The following is a 27,277-nucleotide window of genomic DNA, read 5'->3' as shown; positions in this document are numbered from 1 at the left end:
ACTGGTGTGAATTTCTTTGACCAAACAATCGGAAACAGACTTCATGAGGGTGGCCTGAGGGCCTGACATCCTCTAGTGAGCGCTCTGCTCAGTGCCTGGCACTGTGAAGCCTGACTGGTATTTGCCAAAGAATATGAGAACTAGCAGGTTCACCACAGGTGCCCTGGGCATTTGATAGATGGCTGCAGGCTCACCCTGAGCACATGTGACAGATGTGGAAGTATGTGGAGAAGCCTATAATATTAAGAGAGCCACAGACCTCCACAGGCTAGGCATCTGGATGAAATCCTTTGACATTCTGTCACACCGCATGCAGTGGGTCCTTGGTTCTGGTGCAACCCAATGTCCGGTCTCTAGTGGAGAGAGTATACAGGCAGGCACTGATTGGTTTGCCTGACCTAAATCTAAAAGAACACCTCTGGGACATTATGTTTCAATCAGTCTGACATCACCAGGTTACACCTCAGACTGTCCAGAAACTCAGTGATGGTCGTGATCTGGGAGGAGATCCTCCAGGATACCATCCATCATCTCATTAGGAGCATGCCCCGACATTGTCAGACATACATGCAAACTTGTGTGAGTACCATTTTTAGTTGCTGCAATGAAATTTCAGCAAAATGGACTAGATTTTCAGGGTGTCTTTATTGACCCGTTTGTGGGTCAAAAACTATCATTCCAAAAAAACAATGTGGCATCCTTTCATTCCGAAACCTTACCCAGTCCATATCAGTATAGATACCCAGCATTATTTTCTTCCTTTTTTGTTCCTTTGATTTTTCCCCCAGTGTATTTTACTAACATAAGATGTGTCTGAATGCCTCAAATAATGTATAGTAAGTATACAATCATGTGAAAAGAGAGTGAGATCTAACATGACTCCATGTAGTCTTACTCTACAGGCCTCATTTAGCATATCAAATGTGCAACAACAAACAAGTTTAGCTTATTTAGAAGGGTTGCCAGGAGAAAGCTGTTCTCGCATGGCAGCATGGGTTAGGTTTGCAAAGCTGCACCTGAAACAACCGCAAGACCTCTGGAACAATGTCCATAATGCACAGCACATCGTTTGCAGAAAACCAAACAGCATATAAGCACAAACCCCTCATACCAACTGTCAGCACAGTGGTAAAGGGCTGCTTGTTCTGCAGCCACAGTACCTGGGAACATAGTCACTGAGTCAATCATGAACTCTTCTGCATACCAAATTATCCTAGTCAGATGCAATTTTAGGTGTAATGGGTTCCAAAAAACAGTTGATTGGAATTCTTCTTTATTTATGCCTTCCTCATTACTTGTACAGCCAGTCTTGTACATACATTTCACTGTGCATTACACTTGTATAATTGTGAACAACTTTAAGAACTATGTCAATCTCAATTTCAAGAGTTAAATTATGGAACAGTCTAACAGAAGAAATAAAAGACAGTCAAAACATAAAACAGTTTAAAGTAAAATATAAAAACCTAATTTTAAATAAGTATAAGAATGAAGAAAACGGGGTTAACCCAGGATGGTAATGTTGCTGGTAATGGTGTTGCGGTTCTTTTTTGGTTGTTTTTTTGTTTTTTTTTGTTTGTTGTTTTTCCATAACTTGTGTATCTGCAAATATACACATTCTGTATTTTTCATATGAAAGAAACTATACTGTGGTGGGGCTTGCTAATTTCTTGTTTTTGATTTATGTATGTTATGTTTTGTTTTACTTCATATGTTTATATGTTTCATATGTTGTTTGTTTAATTTAAGACAAAAAAAAATTAAATGAATGAGAGGTAAAACTTGAGGGGGTAGGGACAAATAAGTAAATACTTCAGCCTACTCCTTTTCAAACAAATAATGGAATGATATTTTGTAATGATTGTGAAGGCACATGTTTGAAATGTTTGAAATAAAAATGAACTGAACTGAACTGAACTGAACTGAACAGAGATGGGCACGCGTTACTGTAATCCGATTACTTTTTTCAAGTAACGAGTAAAGTAAGGGATTACTATTGCAAAAATGGTAATTAGATTACCGTTACTTTCCTGTAGGAACGCTGCGTTACTGCGTTACTAAAACCGTGTTTTTTTTGCCAGAATGTCTCATGACAGTGACGTAAGCAAGTGCGACGTTCGTGACAACAGCTGTCTGCAGATCAACAGTGGATAATATATCGAGTGCGGGAGAGAGTATGAGCGTGCAGCGTTTAAAGCGTGGAAATACTGACCTTACTTTAAGTTTGATTCCATAAAAAGTGACAAAAACATTAGCATCCGTTGTGTGTGGGAAGAAAACTTCATTTTACAGCGAAAAAAAACCCATAAACTTCCAAGCAAGCACCGAGTGCGCTACGACGTAATGGGAAATTCACAGAGAAACTCGCGGATTCTTCCACTGAACGCCGCGGCACACCTGCACCAGGGTAAACCTCCGCCTACCCAACTCCTGCTTTACAGGTGAAAATGGAGCAAAAGGACCGCTAGTCTTTGATGTTATTTATTTTCTGCTGTGTTTTACTTGCATCTATTTGAAAGAGTGAGTGTAAACACACACACAAAAAAAATGTGCTAGAATGTGCAGAAAATAGGTTTAAATATTAAACAAATTTCTTCCAGTCAGAGAATGGTGCATATAATTAAATTTTTGCTTGATGCATAAAGTTAAAAGATTAAAACTAATAAAACAAGTTTTAAAAAGAGACCTTTCCATTTGATTACATTTTGTATGATGGATTATGTAGAAAAAGTAGAATTGGGCTGAAAGATCTATCGCTTTATCACCTCTTCAGGTTGTAAATCGTGTTTTTAAAAAGTAACTAAGTAACTAAGTAATTAATTACTTTTGAAAATAAGTAATCAGTAAAGTAACGGGATTACTTTTTGGGGGAAGTTATCAGTAATTAGTTACTGATTACTTTTTTCAAGTAACTTGACCAACACTGATTGTGAATATGACAAATACGGTTGGAATGAGTGTTGTTACATGTTATCATTACTTGTTTTTTTTATGTCATTGCCACAGCTTATTCTTTTGGTTTGGTGAAACTTGGTTTCCTCTTGGTTTTGGGCATTTTGGTTTTCCTTTGCTTTGAGGAAACTTTTAGTTCTCTAATTTGGTGTTCAGGTTGGAGTTTTGGCAAAGTAGTATGGTCTCTTTGTTTTCTAGATGCAGGCCTGTCCAACATTTGAGATGAGAGTGACCTTTGGAGTTGCACTTGGATGTTTTCAAAGTAATTTCCCTCCAACCCCAATCTTCCTGTGAAAACTGAAACTGAATGAACCAAAACTGATTTATGAAGTTTATTCATTCACAAAACAAATACTCCAAAATCAAACCAACAGAAGTCCAAAGCAGTAATGTGAATCCTCGAATGAAACAGACACCGAGACAAAGACCAAGGAGAAAGACCAGAATTTTTATACACTAATGATGTAATCAGGGAGAGTATCGCGATGCAGCCGAAACAAATTTAGCGTATGTGGAAGTAAAACTAAATGTAAAACTGTCACGGTTCGGGTCAGTGGCCGTGTGAGGAGTGGAAAGGAGGACTCAAATGCAGTACTTATTTAGACGTGAGGGCGATTTATTAACAATACCAAACATAAAGTGGAGATGGCAAAACAGAACTAAGGATGAACTAAACTGGGAGAAACTACACCAAGGAGTAGCAAACCTGAACATGAAGGGAGAACAGCAGGGAGAGCACGCAGGGGATTTCACAGAGTATGAACACAGACGACGCGACGAGGAACAGAGGAAAACACACACTATAAGTACACAGAGAGACACTGGGAAATCACACACAGGTGGGGGACACAGCTGGACCTGATTAACCTGACGAGACAGGGGAACACTAACACCAGGGACCAATAGAGGGAGCACAAACCCAGAACCCAGTATCTAAAATCCCAAAACACAAACCATCCCAAAACAGCCACGAATAATAATGAAAGTAATAACAATAAAGAACACAAACACAAAGTCACTGAGTCATGGCCGCAGGACCATGACAGTACCCCCCCTCAAGGGCTGGCCCCCGACAGCCACAGAAACACACCACCAGACCCGGGAGGGAGGCAGGGGGCCCAGGACGGAGGGACCGGGCCATGACCAAAATGGAGGCCCCAGAGTCCCAAACAAACGTTCACAAAACTCACAGGGGAGCAGAGTCTGAAACACAGTTCAGGTGGCCGGCCAGGCGCCCGATAGCACAGGAGGCCAGGATGGGACAGTTCAGGAGGCCGGCCACGAAGAAGGCCGTGGCGGCGCGCAAAAAGTTCAGGAGGCCGGCCACGAAGAAAGCCGTGGCGGCGCGCAAGAAGTTCAGGAGGCCACGAAGGAGGCCGTGGCGGCGACAACCTCGTTTAGGAGGGCGGCCACGATGGCGATGACGACCAGCCAGCGGCCTAGCATATGGCCAATGAAGATGAGGTGCCAGACGCGGACCGGATGGCGGTGTTGGAGCTGATGCAGCAGGCGATGATGCGGAAGCCGAAGGAGCTGCTGCAGGCGATGATGCGGATGCCGAAGGAGCTGCTGCAGGCGATGATGCGGGCACGAAGGCTGGACCAGACGAGGATGCGGGCACGAAGGCTGGACCAGATGAGGATGCGGGCACGAAGGCTGGACCAGACGAGGAGGCAGACACAAAGGCTGGACCAGACGAAGATGCGGACACGAAGGCTGGACCAGACAAGGATGCGGACACGAAGGCTGGACCAGACGAGGATGCAGACACGAAGGCTGGGCCAGACGAGGATGCAGACACGAAGGCTGGACCAGACGAGGATGAAGCCGGGCCAGGTGAGGATGAAGCCGGGCCAGGCGAGGATGAAGCCGGACCAGGCGAGGATGAAGCTGGACCAGATGAGGATGAAGCTGGGCCAGGCGAGGATGAAGCTGGGCCAGGCGAGGCTGAAGCTGGACCAGGACCAGGCGAGGATGAAGCTGGGCCAGGCGAGGATGAAGCTGGACCAGGTGAGGACGAAGCTGGGCCAGGCGAGGACGAAGCTGGGCCAGGCGAGGATGAAGCTTCTGGCTGAGGCGTGGCAGTAGCAGGCGGTAGCGCTGCAGGTGGTGGTACTGCAGGAGGCGGCGCTGCAGCCACAGGTGGTGAAGCAGTCACAGGTGGTGAAGCAGCCACAGGTGGTGAAGCAGCCACAGGTGGCCGGACGGGCTCCTCGGGCCCCCCAGCCGACGTGGCAGCCGACGTGGCAGCCGACGTGGCAGCCGACGTGGCATGAGGCTGGACGGGCTCCTCGGGCCCCCCAGCCGACGTGGCAGCCGACGTGGCATGAGGCTGGACGGGCTCCTCGGGCCCCCCAGCCGACGTGGCATGAGGCTGGACGGGCTCCTCGGGCCCCCCAGCCGACGTGGCAGCCGACGTGGCATGAGGCTGGACGGGCTCCTCGGGCCCCCCAGCCGACGTGGCATGAGGCTGGACGGGCTCCTCGGGCCCCCCAGCCGACGTGGCAGCCGACGTGGCATGAGGCTGGACGGGCTCCTCGGGCCCCCCAGCCGACGTGGCATGAGGCTGGACGGGCTCCTCGGGCCCCCCAGCCGACGTGGCATGAGGCTGGACGGGCTCCTCGGGCCCCCCAGCCGACGTGGCAGCCGACGTGGCATGAGGCTGGACGGGCTCCTCGGGCCCCCCAGCCGGCGAAACAGGAGGCTGGACGGGCTCCTCGGGCCCCCCAGCGAAAACAGCCGCAGAACCAGCGGGCACCGGGGCCCCTGGCACACACAAAACAAAACCAGTAGGCACATGGGCCTCTGGCACACATACGGAGGGCTGCAGCTGCGCAGAGCACTGACCCTGCTCAGGCAGTGACAGCCCGGTGCAGTTCACAGCTGGCATCTTGGCCTCCAGGGGTCCAGAGTAAGCTGAGGGCTGTAACCCAGCCTCTGGAGAAGCCCCGGAGTGAGTAACGGTCGCTAATGTTGCCAGCTTTTGAGGAACAGGTCCGTTGTGAAACAGTTCGTCTCCCTGCTCAGAAACAGCGGTGGAAAAACAGTGTGAAAATTGTGACTCAGCCATTAACTGAACTATGGGTTGTAGCGATGCTAGCGGTGGTGGTGGCTGAGTGGCTAACTGGAGCGGCGGCAGAACAGGTAATTGTGCCCTTAGGGAGGCTAACGGTTGAGCTACAGACTGGGAAGCTTGTGGCTGGACACAGAACTGAGCCGGAGAATGGCGATAAAGTCCTGGCTCAGAAGGAGCGGCAGAGACACAGTCCGTCAGTTTTGCAGAGGGTTTGTAGACGCCCACTTGGGAAGGATCTGTTACCACGAAGGTAGGTAAGCGACCCATATTGTCTCCCATCCCGCTCTGAATAGCCCCAGAAAACAAAGTCCCGGAATCTGGGGAAGCCAAAGCGTCCCGCTCACTCACAGCATCGGGCTGCTCGAAAGTGAATGCAGACGGGGGGTAAAGCTCAAGATCCAAAAGGAGAAACTCCCGCTCCCACAGACAAAGCGAGCCTAGAAGCCATGGGAGACCGGTCACAAGACGCTGTAGCCGCCTCTCTATAGCGCGCTGGGACTTGCCACCCGGGTTTCCCAGCCACAGGTCGATGAGCTCCTGTGTGGCATCGATGAGATTCTCCCGTAGCTCCTTAGACGGATTAAGCGCTGCTGGGTCCATCTTGTGGTCACGTCGTACCGTCACGGTTCGGGTCAGTGGCCGTGTGAGGAGTGGAAAGGAGGACTCAAATGCAGTACTTATTTAGACGTGAGGGCGATTTATTAACAATACCAAACATAAAGTGGAGATGGCAAAACAGAACTAAGGATGAACTAAACTGGGAGAAACTACACCAAGGAGTAGCAAACCTGAACATGAAGGGAGAACAGCAGGGAGAGCACGCAGGGGATTTCACAGAGTATGAACACAGACGACGCGACGAGGAACAGAGGAAAACACACACTATAAGTACACAGAGAGACACTGGGAAATCACACACAGGTGGGGGACACAGCTGGACCTGATTAACCTGACGAGACAGGGGAATACTAACACCAGGGACCAATAGAGAGAGCACAAACCCAGAACCCAGTATCTAAAATCCCAAAACACAAACCATCCCAAAACAGCCATGAATAATAATGAAAGTAATAACAATAAGGGACACAAACACAAAGTCACTCAGTCATGGCCGCAGGACCATGACAAAAACACCTGAGGTACCAAAATAAAACAGGAAACGGAAAGAAAAACATCACCAAAAAAATAAGAGAATTCAACGAGAGGGGGACTCACAGGAGGATGAGAAGGAGAGGACTAAATAAAACTCCATAACCACAAACTGGAACTGAAACATAACCGGGACTGTAAATGGCAATATACACTGAACAAAAATATAAACGCAACACTTTTGTTTTTGCTCCCATTCCCCATGGGATGGACGTAGAGACCTAAAATTCATTCCAGATACACAATATAACCATCCCTCCCAAACAGTGGTCACAAATCAGTCCAAATGTGTGGTAGTGGGCACATCTGCTATATTGAGATAATCCATCCCACCTCACAGGTGTGCCACATCAGGATGCTGATCTGACATCATGAGTAGTGCACAGGTGTACCTCAGACTGCCCACAACAAAAGGCCACCCTGGAATGTGCAGTTTTGTCTCACAGCAAAATGCCACAGATGCCACAAGCAATGAGGGAGCGTGCAATTGGCATGCTGACAGCAGGAATGTCAACCAGATCTGTCGCCCGTGCATTGAATGTTCATTTCTCAACCATAAGCCGTCTCCACAGGCGTTTCAGAGAATATGGCAGCACATCCAACCGGCCTCACAACCGCAGACCTCGTGTAACCACACCAGCCCAGGACCTCCACATCCAGCAGGTTCACCTCCAAGATCGTCTGAGACCAGCCACCTAGACAGCTGCTGGAACAATTGGTTTGCACAACCAAACAATTTCTGCACAAACTGTCAGAAACCGTCTCAGGGACTCTCAACTGCATGCCCGTCGTCCTCATCGGGTCTTGACCTGACTCCAGCTCGTCGCCGTAACAGACTTGTGTGGGCAAATGCTCACATTCGATGGCGTCTGGCACGTTGGAGAGGTGTGCGCTTCACGGATGAATCATGGTTCACATTGTTCAGGGCAGATGGCAGCTGAGAATGTCCCAGTTCTTGCATGGCCAGCATACTCACCGGACATGTCACCCATTGAGCATGTTCGGGATGTGCTTGACCGGCGTATACGACAGCGTGTACCAGTTCCCACGAATATCCAACAACCTCGCACAGCCATTGAAGTGGAGTGGACCAACATTCCACAGGCCACAATTGACAATCTGATAGACTCCATGCGACGATGTGTTGCACTGCATGAGGCAAATGGTGGTCACACCAGATACTGACCGGTTCTGGGTCCCCAGACCCCCAATAGCGCAAAAAACTGCACATTCCAGGGTGGCCTTTTGTTGTGGGCAGTCTGAGGTACACCTGTGCACTACTCATGATGTCAGATCAGCATCCTGATGTGGCACACCTGTGAGGTGGGATGGATTATCTCAATATAGCAGATGTGCCCACTACCACACATTTGGACTGATTTGTGACCACTGTTTGGGAGGGATGGTTATATTGTGTATCTGGAATGAATTTTAGGTCTCTACGTCCATCCCATGGGGAATGGGAGCAAAAACAAAAGTGTTGCGTTTATATTTTTGTTCAGTGTAGAAACACGAGCTAAACATTGGGGATGGATAAACTCTATAAATACACACGACCAGAACAAAAGGCTTGTTAAACTGAGTAAATAAAACTTATAAAACAAAACTAAAAGCTACCAAACAGATTTCATAAACTCAAAACTGGAACAGAATTTTTTGGCTTCATTTCCTCTTAATTTATTCTTGATGTCGCGGCAATTATTAGCTGATGCAGCTGACCTGGGCCTTCCACGCTTTTCGTCAAAAGTAGGAGTTACATGGAATCATCTGTGCACCAGAAAGAGATGATGTAAGAGGATATGAAGAGCAACATCAACGTGACAAACATTTCATTTTACTTTGCAGAAGTTACCACCTGCCATTGAAAATGAAACTTCTTTTTTTGAAGATTGGTCTGTCTGTGGGCAGGCACGCCAGTCTCACAAAAGTTCATTAAGTCGTCACAAAACGAATGAATCAGTCATTTTGTGTTCATCTTATTGTTTCGTATCAGAGAATACAAATGTGAAAGTAATGCATTTAAATAGGTCATATATTTCATATATATATGAAATATAAATTAAATTAATAAATTAAAAATTTTGTATTGTTCGATACATATGTGTACCGAACCGAAAGCACTGTATCGAACGGTTCAATATCGATACGAGTATCGTTGCACCCCTAATATATACAGTGCTTTCGGTTCGGTACGCATATGTATCGAACAATACAAAATGTTTTATTTATTTTATCAACTTTTCTTCTGACGATGCTGTCTGTGTTGAGCGCTCAGTGGATCTGTGTTTGACTACTCCGCCTAGGCTGCACTGTCGAGCGCAGATCCACTGAGCGCAGCGCAAGCTAGCAAGACAGAAGCTAAGCTCGTTGTGACATGGCAACTGCCTCAACGCTACCCGAAATTGAACCTCCCCCACCCTCATGCAAGATCTGGCGTTTGGAACTATTTTGGTTTTCATGTGAAGTATGACCCTGATGGTAAGCGCGTCATGGACTAAAGTAAAACAGTATGTCGGATGTTCCACGCAATGCTCAATTGGTGGGAACTAGTGCGTTAGCGCTGTTACCTTGTTAACGTGTTGACGCTGTCCAGCCCCACGCACCGAGCGATCCGCGGTAACTCATTAATGGAGATTTGCCGCGTTATGGCATTAATGTCATTTTAACGAGTGACAGCACTAGTGGGAACAAAATGAATATGACTGCACATTTACGCCGACATCATCCTAGTGCAAAGACAAGTGGAAGCAGACAAAAACAACAAGCATGCTTGATACAAACTTTACCTGAGTCATTTAGACAGCCGTTAGCACCTGATTCTCCTTATGGGGACCTGATATGTTTAATATGCTGCTGAGAAAATAGTCCAGAAGAAGCGTATAGTATAGCTTTTATTTTGGAAAGAGCCATTTTTTCTGTAATAAACTGAGCATTGCGTGGGTCATACGTCACATGAAAACCAAAATAGTTCCAAACGGCAGATCTGAATGAGGGTGAGGGAGGTTCAATTTGCCATGTTGCAAGGAGAGCTTAACTTCTGTCTCGCTAGCTTGCCCTGCGCTCAGTGAATCTGCGTTCGACTACTCCGCCTAGGCTGCACTGTTGAGCGCAGATCCACTGAGCGCTCAACACAGACAGCATCGTCAGAAGGAAAGTTGATAAAATAAATTAAAAATTTTGTATTGTTCGATACATATACGTACCGAACAGAAAGCACTGTATCGAACGGTTCAGTTTAAACACCAAACCAGGTTAGCTCACTGCCCATTTTCTCTGCATATATATATATATATATATATATATATATATATATATATATATATACATATATACATACATATATATGCAGAGAAAATGGGCAGTGAGCTAACCTGGTTTGGTGTTTAAACTTCAAACAAATGATGTGCAAAAAACTGAGACATGCATGAGTTTAGCTCTGTGGCATGAGGCGACTCGCTCCTCCGCCTCCTCTCCACTGATAAAAAGTCATGTTCAGGGGCAAAATAATAACAAAGTAAAGATTTGTGTTCAGCAACAGGAATCAGTGGATTAAAAGTCATGACTCATGATTCTCTGAGCTTGTTCCTATAAATTCTCCATCACAACTTTCCTTCCTCATGATGTTTTACATCCAGGTGCGGGAAATGCTTTTTTTGGAAAACCAAAACCAAAATCTTTACAACCAAGATCTTAAATCTATAAGAGACTGCACATAAGCCATAATCAGCGTCATTCTGTTTTATTCAGGTGCATTTGCCAATCAATAAATTAATAATAAATAATCAACAATCAACAACTTAAATACAAAATAAATAAAGAAAACTACAATATGTCAGTAAAAATAAAAACAAAACATCCTGAAGGTTTTAGTACTTCAACTACAAAGAAATTTAATACTACTTTAATACTACAGTACTGAACCTGACTGTTCAGAGGATTAGTAGTACACTGAAGTACTTTGTACTGTAAACATCATCACCATCAGCTCTCATTGGCACTGCAGTGGAGAAGCTAGGTCAGGGTTCCCATTGAGACAAAAAAAATCAACTTATAGAATACAATTATGTGAAAACTTCGTTAAATTTGTCACATAAACGGGATTTCACACATTTACTTTGCATAAATGTAATTCCTCAACAAAATGTGATAAATCTGGAAAACTACCTATCAGTAATTATCAGTGGAACCGCCCATTTCTCCACCACAGTCCAATCTCAGTGCAACAAGAGGGAGTTTCACTCAGAAAGAATTCAGGGTTTTTTAACTTAAAACAAAATACAAGAAAGAAATAACCTAAATTTACAAAATATTCAGTAAAAAATAAACTTTAACCACAATTAAACATATCTTTGTTTTGTGGGTTTTTAATAATATGAAGTTTTTAAAGCCGAGAAAAAACAACAACATTAAATCAAGTATTTCCACTGGGTGAAACTCCATGTTGAAAACAATTAGGTATAATCTCTGGATCCTTCAGTGAAAATATTCCACAGGATCAAACTTTTATGCTGGTTTCAAGTATCACACACCAAACATTATATAAAAATATTTTTCCGAGACTACGATCTTATAAGGCTTAGGCTGCTGGTTCACTGTTAATTTAAATATAAATATAGATGAAAATAGAATACAAAATTCTAACAACTAGACACACTGGTTTCAGTCTGAGAATCTTTTGGTTTTGTATAATTTAAACATCCTGCATCCTTGTTTTACTGTTATTTCTCTTTATGCCCTTTAGGTCGCCTTTTAGGCTCTGGTGCGATCTTTAGCCTTTGTTTGCCTCCGCCGTCTGCGTCTCCTCTGGATCTTGATTTCGGGGAGCGAGCTCGCCTCTTCGTACAGCTGTGGCAGCTGCCAAAGTGCTTTGCTCTGGATGATGCGGTCGTTCATCTACAGGAGAGAGAGAGACAAAGGCAAGTTTGACATTAATGATGACGATCACACGGTTACAGAGAGGACCTTTGTTAAGATTCAGCACAATGACATCAACATTTAAAACCCTTAAATAATGTAAGACCTTTGTGAGCTTTTAGAATAACTAAGGCACATCGTCCCCTGGTGTAAGCATCACAAATTTAAGACCTGCAAAAAACACATTATTTTAAGCCCTAAATAAAACCTTATTTCTAGTCTCACCTAGGCCCCAAACTTTCTCTCTGCCTTTTCTTTTCCTAGTTTCTATTTAAATCCTTTGTGGATGCGTTATTAAACCTCGTAATATCCTGCAGGTCACTGATGACTAATCTAAGGTTAGGGCATGAGTTCTCTCTTTTTGTCTGTTTTAAACCAAATGCAAAAGTCTTTAACACAAAAACTGTATTGCCAAAATGAATGAGACATGATCTGAAATCCTCAAAATCTGCCTGTTTTTCACTAAAACAAAATCCCAGATGGGCAGCCAGGGACTTGCTCTGGATGTTCAGAGGGTAAGCTGAACATCCATTTGTAGGACCAAAGCATTTGTCCTTAAGTATGAATTTAGGACTTATATAAGCCCTCAATAAGGTTGGTCAAATCTTTTCAAGTCTAACTTTTCAGGCTTTACATAAGCCATTCATATGGGCTGCTCAACCCATCCTGAGGCTTATTGTGAGCTCCTCTTAATCACTGTACAATCCTCAACATAGACTTCACAAAAACCTCACTGTTGGGTTTACGTAAGTCCTAAGTCAAGTTAAGGCTTTCACAGCCAAGAAGCAATCAGAATGCTCTCTACCTTGATATCTCTGAGGGTCTGCAATCCCTGCAGAAGCTTCTCCTGTTCATGGTAGCGGCGTTTCTTTAGCTCCTGGACCTTCTTCAGGATGTAATTCAGCTCTGATCTGACATCTCTGCCTGCTACCAAGCCTGCGTTGTTGGGGCTGCTGGACGCAGGGGTGATGGCCGAGCCAGGTTGCGCGTTGCTCACGGCGATCTGGGGACTCGGAGTGGGCAGTTGTTTCAACATGTGGCCAAGCAACTTTTCGTACGACTCCAAAACACCACCCATGAAGATCAACTTGGTCTGAGAACGAGAAACAGAGAGGTAATGACATGAAAGTACAAATGGCTTATATTTGTTTAATATGAATATATCTGGTTGTGCAAATATGGCTTTGAAAATGCCCAAAATGCTGAATTTCGCAGCATTCCTCAGCATTTTGGACTCGGGTACCAAAAGCCAAAAAACTGAAACAACGCAGAATACATTTGTAGTAAATAAACCTGAAGAAAAACTGAGATGTGAGGAAAAGGTTGCTTCACAAACATTGCAACCTTAGGTGCTAAAAACTTTTCGCACAATGGAAAAAACTCTGTGGTTTCCCACACAACAGTTAAGCTAACATAGAAGGCCTTAAAGGGGAATACCACTCACTGACTGCTGTTAAACCTGAATGTCATATCCATACACTGCTAACAGGACCGAAACTACTAGTTTGGATGTAAGAAATGAGAGTTTGTGGCTCAATGTTTGACCCAGTGTTTGTTTTCAATTTGGTCGATTCACTTACACTTGTTGAATAATCTGTGGTAATTTCTGGTGACAACCAAAAACCTTTCATGTCAGAAGCAACAAAAGCTGTGGGATCCCTGACAAAACACTTTCAGTGGCACCATCAAGAGTGTTTTTAAAGAGCTTTAAAACCTGACAGAGGCAACAGCACGATGAACTGACCGGACAGAAGCAGGCTAAAAGATGTAAGATGTTTCCTTCGAATGAGAGGGGGCAAATGGTGTTAAAGCTCAGATGAGTCATTAGATATCTCTAAAATATATGAAATGCAGCACTGGGGTAGGTGTGGTGGTAAAGAAACCTCTAAATAGGAAAACCTGGTGGGTTGCAATAAAGTTCATGCAAAATACCACCCTCCATACAACAGCCTTCCCCCTGCATACCACCATGTGTTAAGCTATAATAGAAACTCATCTTGACTTTAAATTTCCAACTGTTATGACTAACCTGTCAAAATGTTTCTGAGTGCTGGAAGATATTGCTGGCTATAGGAGGTGGTGACCACAGAAAATCTACTTGAACATTCAGTTTTAGAAAGGCGCTGATACTTTTCTTCTTTTACTAGCAATATCTTTAACTGTTCCTCAAGAGGCAGTGCAACAAAATTTCCATTGTTTTGCTTCAAATTTTCTCCATTTTTTCCTTTTTCTTGTTGCTGTTGACTGCTTTAATTACAGTTTTAGTACAGTTACTTTACAATAATATCAGTTAGACTTTTAATAATTAGTTAGAAGATATACATCCTCAAAAAATGTTCCTTTTTATTCCAAATTTGCAGAAGCTTTAACCTGAACCTCATAGCCATCTAACCACACAGAACTTCAAACAGAGTGACATAAAAAACTGCCGACCAGAGCTCCTCAGTCTGTGCTCTCTTGGCTTGATGTCAGTACTTGAAACCAACCATGAAACGGCCTTGTAAGTGATGTTGGTGAAAAGTGAAAGTTTGATCGGGAGACTGAGAATAGCTGCAGAAAGGTGGCATCCTGCAGAGCCAGCAAAGTGAAGGAAAACCCCACAAAAACCTCAACTCAATGTAAAAGACAAAACCTGGAAATACCAGCTGGCTGCTGACTCAGGCAGTGCCTGTTAGCCAAAGATGGAGGAGCTCAACAGGAGGTTTGCCTCCATCGAGTATCCTGACTCTTTCCAGAGTTCAGAAATATACCTGCTAACAACTTTAAAGATGCCTGATTACTAATCAGTGTCTTCACTCTTTCATAAACATGCAAAAGTCAAAGTGGTGGTTTTATTATCTTTACACCATCTGGAAATCCACTTTAGTGACGATGATGCTGAAGACACTGGGTGGATGGATAGAAATAGTTCCTCATTTCTTTGTGTAGGGATGGAATACAGCATGGTTTCCAGTATTAATACTGAGCTTTAGGCTAAGCTACCTTGATGCTTACCACGTGGACCTTAAGCCACAAGTGTGTTTCCTAAATTCTGCCTGTCCATTTGAGGCTATAGTAAGGCCATAGTTAGAGCAAAACTCTCATTTGCCACAAGAAACCTTTTCTTTGGATTGCATGGACATTTTACATTTTGTGGACAAACTACGCGCTCCCATTAATCACATGAATCTTACCTCAATTTTTTTGTTCTGGTCACTAGGAAATACGGGTTTCCCATCATATTTTTCCCGGCTTGAAATTTTCTGCAAAAGACAAAAAAAAAAGAAGATATTTTCAGATCATGTTTGACATTAATAATGAATAATCGGTATCGGTATTGGGTTTTATCCCAGCTCACAAACATTGTCAAACATGATTTGAACTGGAGCAGAAAATAAGGTGCAAGGAATCACTAACTTATAAAAGGTTTTCAGTTTTAGTTTTTTAAAGAAACCAATGATTCAGCCGAGCTGTTGTTAAAAAAAAAAAAACCCCGATTGGCTGACTGGAGAGGGCAACTGCTCATTTACTTTGCTTCATATATAAATAAACAGCATTTTAAAACAGATTCTGAATTTCACTGGAAGCCACTGAAGGGAAGCCTGCTAGCCGGTTGCTAGCAGGTTAGCTGCTCTATTCAGGACCGACTAAAGACCAATAAGAGAAGTGTAGGAAAAGGTGAAATATAATAATTGTTGGACTAAAAGATCCAGGATTAAATTGGAATTTGATCTGAAACTGATAACTGAAGATTAAAATTTTAGAAAGTGGTACGAATGGTGCGTTTAAAGCCTGTTGGCCACACTGTGTCTGATATCAAATATGGAGACTGTAAAGAAATTGAGAAATTTGTCCGAAAAAGACAAAAACAGTTTAAAAGTGTTTTTTTTTTCTTACAGCGATAAACATGAGAAGGCCAATAATCCAACAGCAGTTATAAAAGACAGCGTGAGTTCAGCTGTTTCTGTGTTTAGAGCTTTCTATCATTACTGGTGCCTTCAAGGACTGTCTGTCATGAAGTTTAAAGGATGGTTAAGAACGTCTGCCAACTAGCAATGAAAAACCAAACAAATTACAAAAACAAGCTGCTAATAGGGGAAATGATAATTGGGGGGGGGGGGGGGGGGTGTCAATGAGCACGTACTTTGCAGAAAAATTTGATGGTGCATTCAAGGACACTCCCACATCTGTGATGTGACTCTGTCTCATCCTTGAATCCACCATTCCAGGAAGTGTCCCTGCTCGCCTCTGCATCACCACATGAAACATGATATCATTCACATAAAGTTTCGTATGTGAGATGCTCCAGGCCGGGTGTGTAGTATTTAGCGTCTCGTGGGTTAAAATGGTCCTTTAACCACACACTTAAGTGGAAATTTAAAAAGACATCTTTGCGCATGTGTGTATGTGTTTGTGGTAAGAGCATCACTGTGACAAACAGGAGGAAACAGAAAGTCTGTAGAGCTGCACAGTCTAGTATTACTCAAGTACTAAGTAGCAGTTGAAGTGCAGTGAATACTTACATAGTGCTGCAAGAGGCTCTGGATGGTCCTGTTCATCTCTGCTGGGATGTGGGATCCTCTGACCTGACAGGCAAAAAGCCAGAGGCACAGACAGACTGCTGCCCTCACTGTGGTAGCCATCCTGTCTCTGTTTGTATTACCCCTGAGTGTAGTTGAGTCTTCGGTTTGATTCCCAATCCGGGCCGAGTGTTTTCAATTTGAGAACGGATTCTGGCTGAGCAGTGTCCTCCCTGACTGAGTGACTGATGATCTGACTGACAGTGTCTCTCTTACCCTGAAGTTGGTGTGAACTGTTTGACTTGTCATGAAAGCTTTTATTTATAACTCTGCGAGAGAGAGAGAGGCAAAGTGGCAGAGTGACATAGACATGCACTCAGACAGAGAGAGAGAGAGTGATGCGATGATCTAGGTGTGAAATTGTGGTTTTGAGTTTCCTTTAAATCAACAACTTCATAGAAGAGGGTGAGGGGTCGGCTTCCCACTCATGCATATCATACCCAAATCATCTGCTCACTGCAGAATTTTGCGTCTCCCAGCTGTTTTATTAAAATTTGTGCTTTTGCTGGTCAGACTTGAAGTTGCAAAGGGGTCTAATAGTTTGCATGAGACCTCTCATAATTGCATTAATCTCTCAAAGCGTGCACTGAGGTTCGAGGAGCAATGACTGGAAAGCACGCTGCGTGAAAGAGTGAGGTGGCACCCTGCGTCAGAAACCATTAGATCCAGCGATTCCGTCACGGAAATCATTACACCTCCATTGAATCCACTGCATCTGGGATTTCACAGCCACCTCTGACGGTTTCTGATCGTGGGCCATACATGTGCCACGTCGTGCTGATAAACCTATCTATCGATCTATTAGTGTTGGGTACAGATTCATAGTTTGATCTAATAAAAGCACTGTGAGGTCATCACATTTGAGGAGTCAGACTTTTTTTTAAAACTTTTCTTCAAATCTTGGCAGTCAGGGCCCAAAGAAAGTAATCGTTCTAAGTGGTTTATATTTAGGACAAGGGTTGTTCTTCCGTAATATTCATCTGACCTGATAAACTGTTTGGAGCTAACACTCTTAACTTATTTTGTATATGCTCACTAGCCCAGTTAAATGTAAGGTCAAAAGCTGAATGAGTCCTGATCTGCAAGGAAACATATGCTGGGATGCTCAGAGTGTGGCTGAGATAATACCGACCCCTCATCCTCCATGGTAGGGTTGGGTTAGGCAGCTGGTGACTGGGTAGATTTTACAAGATTAAAATATCTCCACACAAAAAAAAATCAGACAGGAGGAAATAGCATGCTTGCTGTGGATTTCATTTGCACATTGCCCCATTTGGAGTTCCACTGAACATTCCTTGTTTTAATAATCACTTCAAATGGCTTCCAGCCCCATGAGGTCCACGTCATCATTGGTTACAAATTCCTCCCAAATCGGAGTGTTTTCTTTTACTTGATTTTTCTTTTTTAAATTACTTTTTTTTTTTTAACTCATAACAGTCAGAGTTAATTTATTTTCTCACTTTGTACTAAGTTCCCAGATTATTAACCCTCTCCAGGCAGGCGTTGCAGATTTGCAACAGTTAAAAACTAACAACCTGATTACCCCACATACATATTTTATGAGGGTTTTTTTTACTCAGAAGTACCACTGCAGGACTTGGTTGTGCATTAGCAACAAAAAGTTTACTTTGAGCCTGAGAGGGTTAGAGCAGGGGAAGCTCCAACTACTGGGTGGATGATTTCAGTGTTTCAAAGTTAAGACACTGGCTAGCTCGTGTCATCATGCAGTTATCTTCTCTTAGCCTTTATTTTATTCTGTTTTATGGTCTCTTTTTATTTTAACATGTTTAATCAAATTTTAGGGTCTATTATACTTCTAATTTATTCTCCTCCATCTAAAGTTCTGGGTTAAAGTTACTAATGAAAGTGAGAGGATAGACTGTGGGATCAGAGTCAGGGTTAGGGTCGTCATCAGTGATGGCACTGACAGAAACAACAGTCCTGGTAATGCATGTGTTGGGATTCACAACAGTTGAAAGTTGATCCATTGCGTGCATGGCCTTTGTATTATGGTGGAATATATGTGCCTGTTGTTGCTGACTGGGTAACACCTCTGTGACACATCTGCCGAACACGCACCTCAAAGCCCGTTTCCCGTTTTTGCACATCGTTTCAATGAAACTGGTTCTTCAGGACAGAAACCAAAGCGACGCATTGCACAGATTGAAGTTGCTTCTGGATTGGTTGTATCTCGGGTTTTATTGGAAACTCTAAAACTTTTGAGGGTGTGTATTGCTACGGAGGCCTGCTGAGGCACAAATAAAGCCTGCATGAACTCAAATATCATCATCCTGCAATAAGTTGTAAAAACTTGGATCCCTCTATCATTTAAACAGCACTCATTGTTTTTCATAGCAAATATTTTCTATTTAGTTTCTTTTTAACTTTTAATTGTGGATGTGCATGACATTTACTGTGGTGCTACTGAAAGATGTCCAAGCATACATGGAAATACAGAACATAAGGCAAAAAATGAGTGGAATTCTAATGTGATTCAAAGTCAGTATTTAGTATTAAACCTTTATTCTTCACCCTGAACTATTCCACTGACTTTCAGTCCACTGCTTAGTCTAATTTGCCATTCCTAGGCCTTTTTCCCTGTTTCCTTTCTTTACAAATGGCTTCTTGACAGCGCCCCTTTCGCCAAGACCATTATGATGAGATTTCAGTGAACATTAAATGAATTAACTAAAGGGTCAGTCTTAAGGACATGACTTGCAGATAGTGTTCACCTGCTGTAGCTAGCTTAGTAAGCCTACGACCACTTCCTTTGTCTGTTCCTTTGTCCCGTTCAACATGTAAATGAATCAAAACGATAGCAATATTGAAATGTATTGACTTGTGTAGTATTTTTTTCTCTCTTATTTTCTAAATGTGCCTGCATATTGTTTACATGTTTGAAATAAATAAATTAACAAAATAACAAATTTCTGTTACAGTAGCAGAAATTACACCAAATTCAATACTTTTTCTCCACATTTGCACCTGAGACCTTGTAACACTAACAAGTCAGATGACACCAGAATGGAAAATGGCTAATTGGGCACAATTTAGACATTATCAATTTGTACTCACTTTTGTTGCCTGCAGTTTAGGCTTTAATGGCTGAGTGTTGAGTTATTTTGAGGTGACAGCAAATTTACACTGTTATTCAAGCTGTACACTGACTACTTTACATTGTATCAAAGCGTCATATCTTCATTGTTGTCCCATGAAAAGATATATTAAAATATTTACAAAAATTTGAGGGGTGTACTCACTTTTCTGAGATATACTGCATGTTAAGACACAATACTGGTTCTTTCAGAGTTAGGAATCTTTTTTAGGCTCGAATGATTCATGGGTCAGTGTGAAGTGGCTTAACAAACAAGAAATTTCCTCTGACAAAAGTCAGCTATAAGGACAGCCAATATCAAAGACAAATGTTAAAAGATCTTCTTGACAGTTCTCAAACTATTGCTCAAGACCAAAACTACAATAAAGCTGGCCTCTTTGAAGCTAAATGTAAAGACGTAATGAGTGGCTTAAGCCTTTTGCACAGTACTTTAAGAGTGTATTTTTTCTGGAAATTAAGTTAAAAAGTGCTGGGATTTTTATTTATTTTTTTGATGGGATAGGAAATGTTCAGAATATCAGGAAATCTTTTCAATCTATGAACTGAAAATGAAAATTGCAGGATTCAGGGAGGATTCAGGGTCACCTGATCCAGCCCTAACTATATGCTTTAGCAAAAAGGAAAGTTTTAAGCCTAATCTTAAAAGTAGAGATAGTTTCTGTCTCCTGAATCCAAACTGGAAGTTGGTTCCACAGAAGAGGGGCCTGAAAACTGAAGACTTTGGGTCCCATTCTACTTTTAAATACTCTAGGAACAACAAGTAGGCCTGCAGTGCGAGAGCAAAGTGCTCTAATAGGGTGATATTGTGCTACAAGGTCATTAAGATAAGCTGGGGCCTGATTATTTAAGACCTTGTATTTGAGGAGCACGATTTTGAATTCAATTCTGGATTTAACAGGAAGCCAATGAAGTGAAGCCAAAACAGAAGAAATATACTGTCTCTTTCTAGTCCCTGTCAGCACTCTTGCTGCAGCATTTTGGATTAACTGAAGGCTTTTGGGGGAGTTTTAGGACATCCTGATAACAATGAATTACAGTAGTTTGGCCTAGAAGTAATAAATACATGAACTAGTTTTTCAATGTCACTCTAAGTCAGGATATTTCTAATTTTAGAAATATCCTGAAAATGGAAAAAAGCAGTCCTATTTGTTTAATATGTGCATTGAAGGACATAACCTGGTCAAAAATTACTCCAAGGTTCCTCACAGTGTTACTGGAGGCCAAATTAGATCTTAGATGTCCTTACTGCAGAAGCGAGGATATCTGTCAAACAACCATTATAGTTTCATTAATGATATTTGATCTATTTTCTGGGTGATGTTGTATTCAGACTAATATGCTAGTTTATTTATGGTTAAGGACCATATAACATGAATATTCTGTATAAGGGGGGCTTTTAATTTTTTTAATTATTTTTTGTAGCTTTATTTGAGAAACTATTTATAGATGTTACTTACTTATTTTTGTTCCTTTTATTGGATTTGTTGACAAAAACAAGTGTAAAGTGTAGAAGTAGACTTATATGCCATTTGATGCACACAGAGGTGTTTATGAGGGGTATAGAGCTAGTTATGTACCCATTTGTTGGTTACATGTTTTGATATTTACATGTTTAAACATCTGAATGTTTACACATGCACTTTCAAAGCAGTAATAAGTATGCATTGAATCTGCCTAGTTGGATTCCCTACATTTTTATAGGATTAGTATAGGATTTCCTGTGGCCAGTGAACTATCATAAGGTGAGAGATTCCAAACCACAAAGCAAACCCTCATGTACACAAGATATAAAATATCACCTGACTTGTATTTTGAAACATCTGCATGCTGTTAAGACCCAGAGTAGCCTACGTTCTGTCAGATGCAGCAGTTTATACCAGTTAAAATTACACGATAAGGAAGATAATTAACCACTCAATAGCATTGCACATGTGAATAGTAGACTAAATGAAAATACACAGCTACCTGAGTCACATGACACTATGTATTGCAGCTCTGAGTGTGTGAAAATCAGTTGGCAAGCAAACGAAATAGAAATATTAGCTAAACATAATGGGTAAACAGTAACAGTAAATAAAGAGTAGAAGAAAAAGAACTTGGCAACTGGGACACTCAAGCAACTAAGAGAGACTGTTAAATCACACTGCAAATTTTAATTTCACTTAATTTTTCCCAAATATACAAAACTGCAATTCAAAGTAAAAACTATCCTGGGCAAGCCCCCAATTACACTGCAACCCAGCTCATAGACGACAAAGAGATTACAGACATGATAATTTATGGTATAACTGCAGTTTAAGTCATTCTCCATGATGACCACAACCCTAATGTGGATGAGAATATGTAAGGTTACAAAAATAGTTCTTACAGAAATGCATCAAAAACTCTCTGTGTTTTTCCAATAAAGTTGTTTTGGGCTACACAGCTCTGATAATGACTCAGTCTTCACAGGGTTAAAGGTTTTACTCAAAAATTATAGACAGACAATTATGATTAATAGGATTTCAAATATAAGTGAAATGCAATAGAATTGGCAACCATGTGAGCATGCTGATCTCCCAAAAGCAAAAGATTGTTCACTACTCAAACCTCCATTTTTAATTTTAAGACAATGAAGCCTTGGAATTTCCTAAAGACTTCCAAGAATTCACCGTTTGTTTGCAAAGAAAAAGCAGATAAAGACTTAGAAAGCTGAAAATAATGTAAGTATTAAAATCTCAATTTGAAATAAATAAATTCATTATTCCAAGCTGGACCCTTCCTGGTTACATCCGAAAGGAGAATTAGCTCGTAGATATCATGAAAGCTGTGGGATTTTTTTTAAAAAATTTTTAGGAATAATCAGGAATAATCACCTCTGTTAAGATAAGTTTGAGTCTGAAGATTCATTGAAAAACTTAGAAAGGCTACTATTGTTGAAAATGTCTGTACAAGCTAATGTGATGCTATGTTTTCATATTGCAGCTGCATATCAGGCCTTGATTGCTTATAAACTCAAAAATCTGTAAAAAGCTGAAGCATTGTATTTTATTATACAGAGCAATGGACAGTAAAGAGAATGTCAGGTAAGATGATGACAGGAAACTATGCCATTCTAGGTGTGAAGGCCTCGATTGAGTAATCAGAATAGCGAGCAGTTCCCCATTCAGTTTAAAGGAAACAGACGTGATGTAAGGGTTTTCTTGTTAGCTCCACGCCCGTTCATGCAAATATATTTATTCTTTGGTAGTAGCAACACTGAAAATATTAGTGCAGCATGCAGTGTGTGGAAAAAACCCTGTTGAAATTTATATCAAGTGAAACCAACAAAAATAACGTGTGACCACAGAAGGGTCTGACCTTTAGGGAAAAAGATTTACTGTAAGTGAGGAAAGAGGTCTTCGTAGAAAAAATGCATTCTGCTGTTCCATTAGTTAAAAAAGACTGCTCAGTTTGCAAAATTATGTTTATTCTTGTTATTATGATGATCTCTCTATAGCTCAGCATCTAAAATTCCTTAATGTCTGTATTGCACCAACTAGTATAACACTCATGCAAAGACAAAAACAACAAAAAATAGAGTTTTATTGTACTCCCCAGTGTTGCTATGACAGCAAACCCTTTTCCGATGTTTCTTTAGCCCAGTTTAACCTGCAGGACTTTCCCTAGGCACCTGTAATGTGTTTGGCTGCCATGGAAGAAAAATGCAACCTAAAGCAGAGGTTTCAGCAGAAATGGCCACAGATGATGAGTTAGAAAAAAAAAAGATGATATGGAAATGATTTCAAAGATGATTATTCTGCATTCTTACCTGTGATAAGACAGATACACAGAGGTGGGTTTTACTCATAGCCTGGATTTAAAATCACTCACTGGTTTCTGAAGCTGTCATTTGAAGCCTTACAATCAATGTTGGGAAGGTTACTTTTAAAATGTATTCCACTACAGATTACAGAATACATGCCCCAAAATGTATTTTGTAACGTATTCCGTTACATTACTCAATGAGAGTAGCGTATTCTGAATACTCTGGATTACTTAATATATTATCATGCTTTTTTACAACTACATGAATGTACTATTGCTGTGTGATTTATTACTAGTATTACTTGGATTCAGGAGACAGACACTATTTCTACTTTCAAGATTAGGCTTAAAACTTTCCTTTTTGCTAAAGCATATAGTTAGGGCTGGACCAGGTGACCCTGAATCCTCCCTTAGTTATGCTGCAATAGACATAGGCTGCCGGGGGATTCCCATGATGCATTGATTTTTCCTTTCCAGTCACCTTTCTCGCTCACTATGTATTAACAGACCTCTCTGCATTGAATCATATCTGTTATTAACCTCTGTCTCTCTTCCACAGCATGTCTTTTATCCTGTCTTCCTTCTCTCACCCCAACCGGTCGCAGCAGATGGCCGCCCCTCCCTGAGCCTGGATCTGCCGGAGGTTTCCTCCTGTTAAAAGGGAGTTTTTCCTTCCCACTGTTGCCAAAGTGCTTGCTCATAGGGGGTCATATGATTGTTGGGTTTTTCTCTGTATCTATGAAGCGCCTTGAGGCGACTTATGTTGTGATTTGGCGCTATATAAATAAAATTGAATTGAATTGAATTGAATTGAATTGAATTGAATTGAACTAGTACTGAAGGATACTCGCCATACCAAGAGCAACTAGATTTTTAAACGTTAATATAAAATGAGTAACAGTAGGGTGGACATTGGGTAAGGCTGCACTTTTTGCAGCGATCTCATATAGAAAACTATTCCGTGCGTATATAAAACAGGGTCGCGGCTCCGAACCGTAGTAAAGGGACCTCTGGCTAATACGTCGGGTTCATGTTGGGCTCGTAGCTGAAAACTTGCTTTACTTGTTGTCTGGGTCAACTTTGCTAGTGAGAGACAGAGAGAGGCGTTGACAGGCTGCTCCAACGGAGCTTATTGTTTCAGAGGAAAACACGAACACAGTTTAGTCGAGTCTTAACGGTTTACTTACAACTGGGCTCGTCAGGCACTCTTTTTGACTGCAGTGGTTATTATTATATTTACATGCTTCCAGCTCCCGCTTCTGGTCGGTGACAACTCGTACTTTTCCACTACCCTTTTTCTCCCTCCTCTCCCTCACAGACACATAACGGGTATAGCAGTCCACTCTCCCTGCAGCACGGACTACACTGCCTATGAGGCTACATTCTTTAGGTCTATGCCTGTAACACTCTACCTATTCCCTTCATATTAAATCATTTTAAAAAATATTTCTTCACTTTATTATGAGACGCGAGATTTAGACACAGGCATTACAGCCTCTTAATGTGTGTTTTGTTTGGGTTTCCAAAAATAGAGAGGGCATAGCCTAACATATGAATCAGGAAAAGACCGCCGTGTAATCCCTTTATTTCAACAAAGTAACTGTATTCTGAATACCACCTTTTATCATCTATTCTACTTATAGGAAAAAAATACAACTTACAACAAGACCTTTTTTGCAATCCAGTTTAATGTAATCTCAGAGCAGTTTTCCCAACAGGAAATTCTGTGTAAATTATACAGCACAGAATTTATAGCTAAACATGGTGCATGAAATACAACCAATGCAAGTGGTGAAGGTCCTGAAAGTCTGCAAATTTCTGCAACTTCTGCCACCTTTGTTAACACAGGAAGAGCTAAAGCGAGTAAGAAGCAACCTTTGTCCTGATCTAAAGCGACTGCCATAAGTGAGGCTGAGTTCAGATGAGGCCCCGAGGTCTGCAGGAGGGAGACAAAGAAATGCAGGAAACAGGAAAGACAAACAGGAAAGCAGACAGGTACGCTTTAGTGATTGCATTCAGGTGTGATATGATGTGGGTATCCCCTAGCCTCGTGCGTAGACAAGAACAAGGTCTGGGGTTTCACAGTTAGAAGTTTGTCTCAGTTTTAAAGAAGTCATGACAGATTCTTATCAAGCATCAGTCTGCATTTAAATGATTGTCAATGGTGAATTTCTATTGAAATTCAACTGAATTTTCCAGGAAATGTCTTACATTTTGAAAGCTTTGGGCTTTAAAGTTAAAACTTATTGTAAAGTTTTAGGTTTTTCTGATCCAGTAAAACATTTTCAATAAAAAGCCATAAAACTTGTGTTATTGACCCCAATATTGTAATTATTTATCATAAAACTTGAAAATGTCACATCCAGCTTTGTATAGTTAATATTTTAAATAAATATAAAATCTGTGCATATAGTCCTTAGTACTCCCAGTGGTTTAGTAGCTTGCAAAATAATTTTTAGCAGCAATACACCAAAGTGATGATTTCCTGTGTGATTTAATCAGTTTCTTACATTGATGTGTTGGCCCACTCTTCTTTACAGCATAGATTCAGTTCACTGGGTTTTGTGGTTATTTGTTTGGAGTTTTCTTCCTATTAAAATGGAGTTTTTCCTTCCTCATATGGGGTAATATGAGTGTTGGGGTTTTCTCTGTTTTCTTTGTGTTACTATAGGGTCTTACTTTATAACAGGGGCGATTTTAGCCCATTTTTGGGGGTGCTGAAGCACCCCCAAAATGAATCAAAGCACCCCCAAAGATTTCTTACTCATTTTTGACAATATATGTTGTTTGTGTGACACACTACTAAAAATATAAAAAGCATACAGTACTTGGTTGAGACGTAACATTTTGACAACAAAAGTATACATTTTCTTCTCAATATTTTGTACATTTGTACATTTCAAGTACTCTATTTTTGGAGTCTATTTTCATATATCTGTATCGTATTATACATACACATTAAAAGTGAATCCCTGTCCAAAAAATGCACTCAGTTTACTTCTTACTCACTATGATCATCATTCATCATTTCCCCCCAGTAAAGTAGTTAAAGTTAGGATATGTTTTTTGATGAATTTAAGAATCTTATGATTTAATAAAGAAATTTGCAGACTTGCATAGAGATGGTAAAATTATGATGACATAACGGAGATGAAGACAACAGACGATGAGGACAGGGAGGAACAGGGGTTTAAATGCACCAAGGAGACAGTCAGAGAGAACTTGGGACAACTGGAGACATTTAAGGATGCAGGGACTGACAGAGCCAGGGAAGAAGTCTCGTCGTGACGAGTAAAGTTTATCTTGCCTGGCTGAGCAGCTCTCTGGGTGCTCAGCACCCCCAAAGCTCTGATCCTAGAATCTCCCCTGCTTTATAATATAAAGCGCCTTGAGCCTATTGAAACTTTACAAAAACAAAGCCTTCCAAACTGCTGATGTAATTTGGCGCTATATAAATAGAGTTGAATTGAAAGTTCAATTCCATTTTAACATGGAAATCTGTGGAAATAGAGTCACTTTTGTAGCCAGTCTTAAGTGGACATTAAAGGAACTGCAGTGTCATTGACCCCCATGTCAAAATAACCAACTTAAGCACTCAAACTATAAGACATATTTTTGATCTCTAAATCTAATAATTGTTTTATTAAAAGTTATGCAAGGAGATATTTATTTTAAAACTCAGCATTTACAAAATGTATGACGCCTTTTGTATGGCCTGCTTTAACA

The 27,277-nt window shown here is 41.5% G+C and overlaps 1 protein-coding gene across 1 annotated transcript; it reads right to left on the bottom strand.

Annotated features, from left to right (window-relative positions):
• Positions 1-10,934: 10,934 nt before the first annotated feature.
• Positions 10,935-16,870, bottom strand: LOC309691973 (interferon gamma-like). Its single transcript, XM_082510052.1, has 4 exons — positions 16,594-16,870; positions 15,265-15,333; positions 12,897-13,184; positions 10,935-12,070 (listed from the first exon to the last, which is right to left on the bottom strand). The coding sequence occupies exons 1-4, from the start codon at positions 16,711-16,713 to the stop codon at positions 11,927-11,929; spliced, it is 621 nt and encodes a 206-aa protein (XP_082366178.1). The 5' UTR covers positions 16,714-16,870; the 3' UTR covers positions 10,935-11,926.
• Between the last annotated feature and the right edge of the window lie 10,407 nt (positions 16,871-27,277).

Source organism: Aulonocara stuartgranti, assembly GCF_965226115.1.
Source record: "Aulonocara stuartgranti genome assembly, chromosome: 17".
NCBI classification, from domain to species: Eukaryota; Metazoa; Chordata; class Actinopteri; order Cichliformes; family Cichlidae; genus Aulonocara; species Aulonocara stuartgranti.
The sequence above is the reverse complement of the archived record's forward strand: the minus strand, read 5'-3'. Positions and strand labels throughout refer to the sequence as shown.

Bases quoted from the DNA above. Each gene is read 5' to 3' on its own strand.
- LOC309691973 (XM_082510052.1), bottom strand. From the start codon at position 16,713: ATGGCTACCACAGTGAGGGCAGCAGTCTGTCTGTGCCTCTGGCTTTTT. The intron at 13,185-15,264 runs GTAAGATTCATG...TCTCGTTCTCAG, and splicing joins ACCAGAACAAAAAAATTGAG to ACCAAGTTGATCTTCATGGG. The intron at 12,071-12,896 runs GTAGAGAGCATT...TCTCTCCTGTAG, and splicing joins AGACCCTCAGAGATATCAAG to ATGAACGACCGCATCATCCA.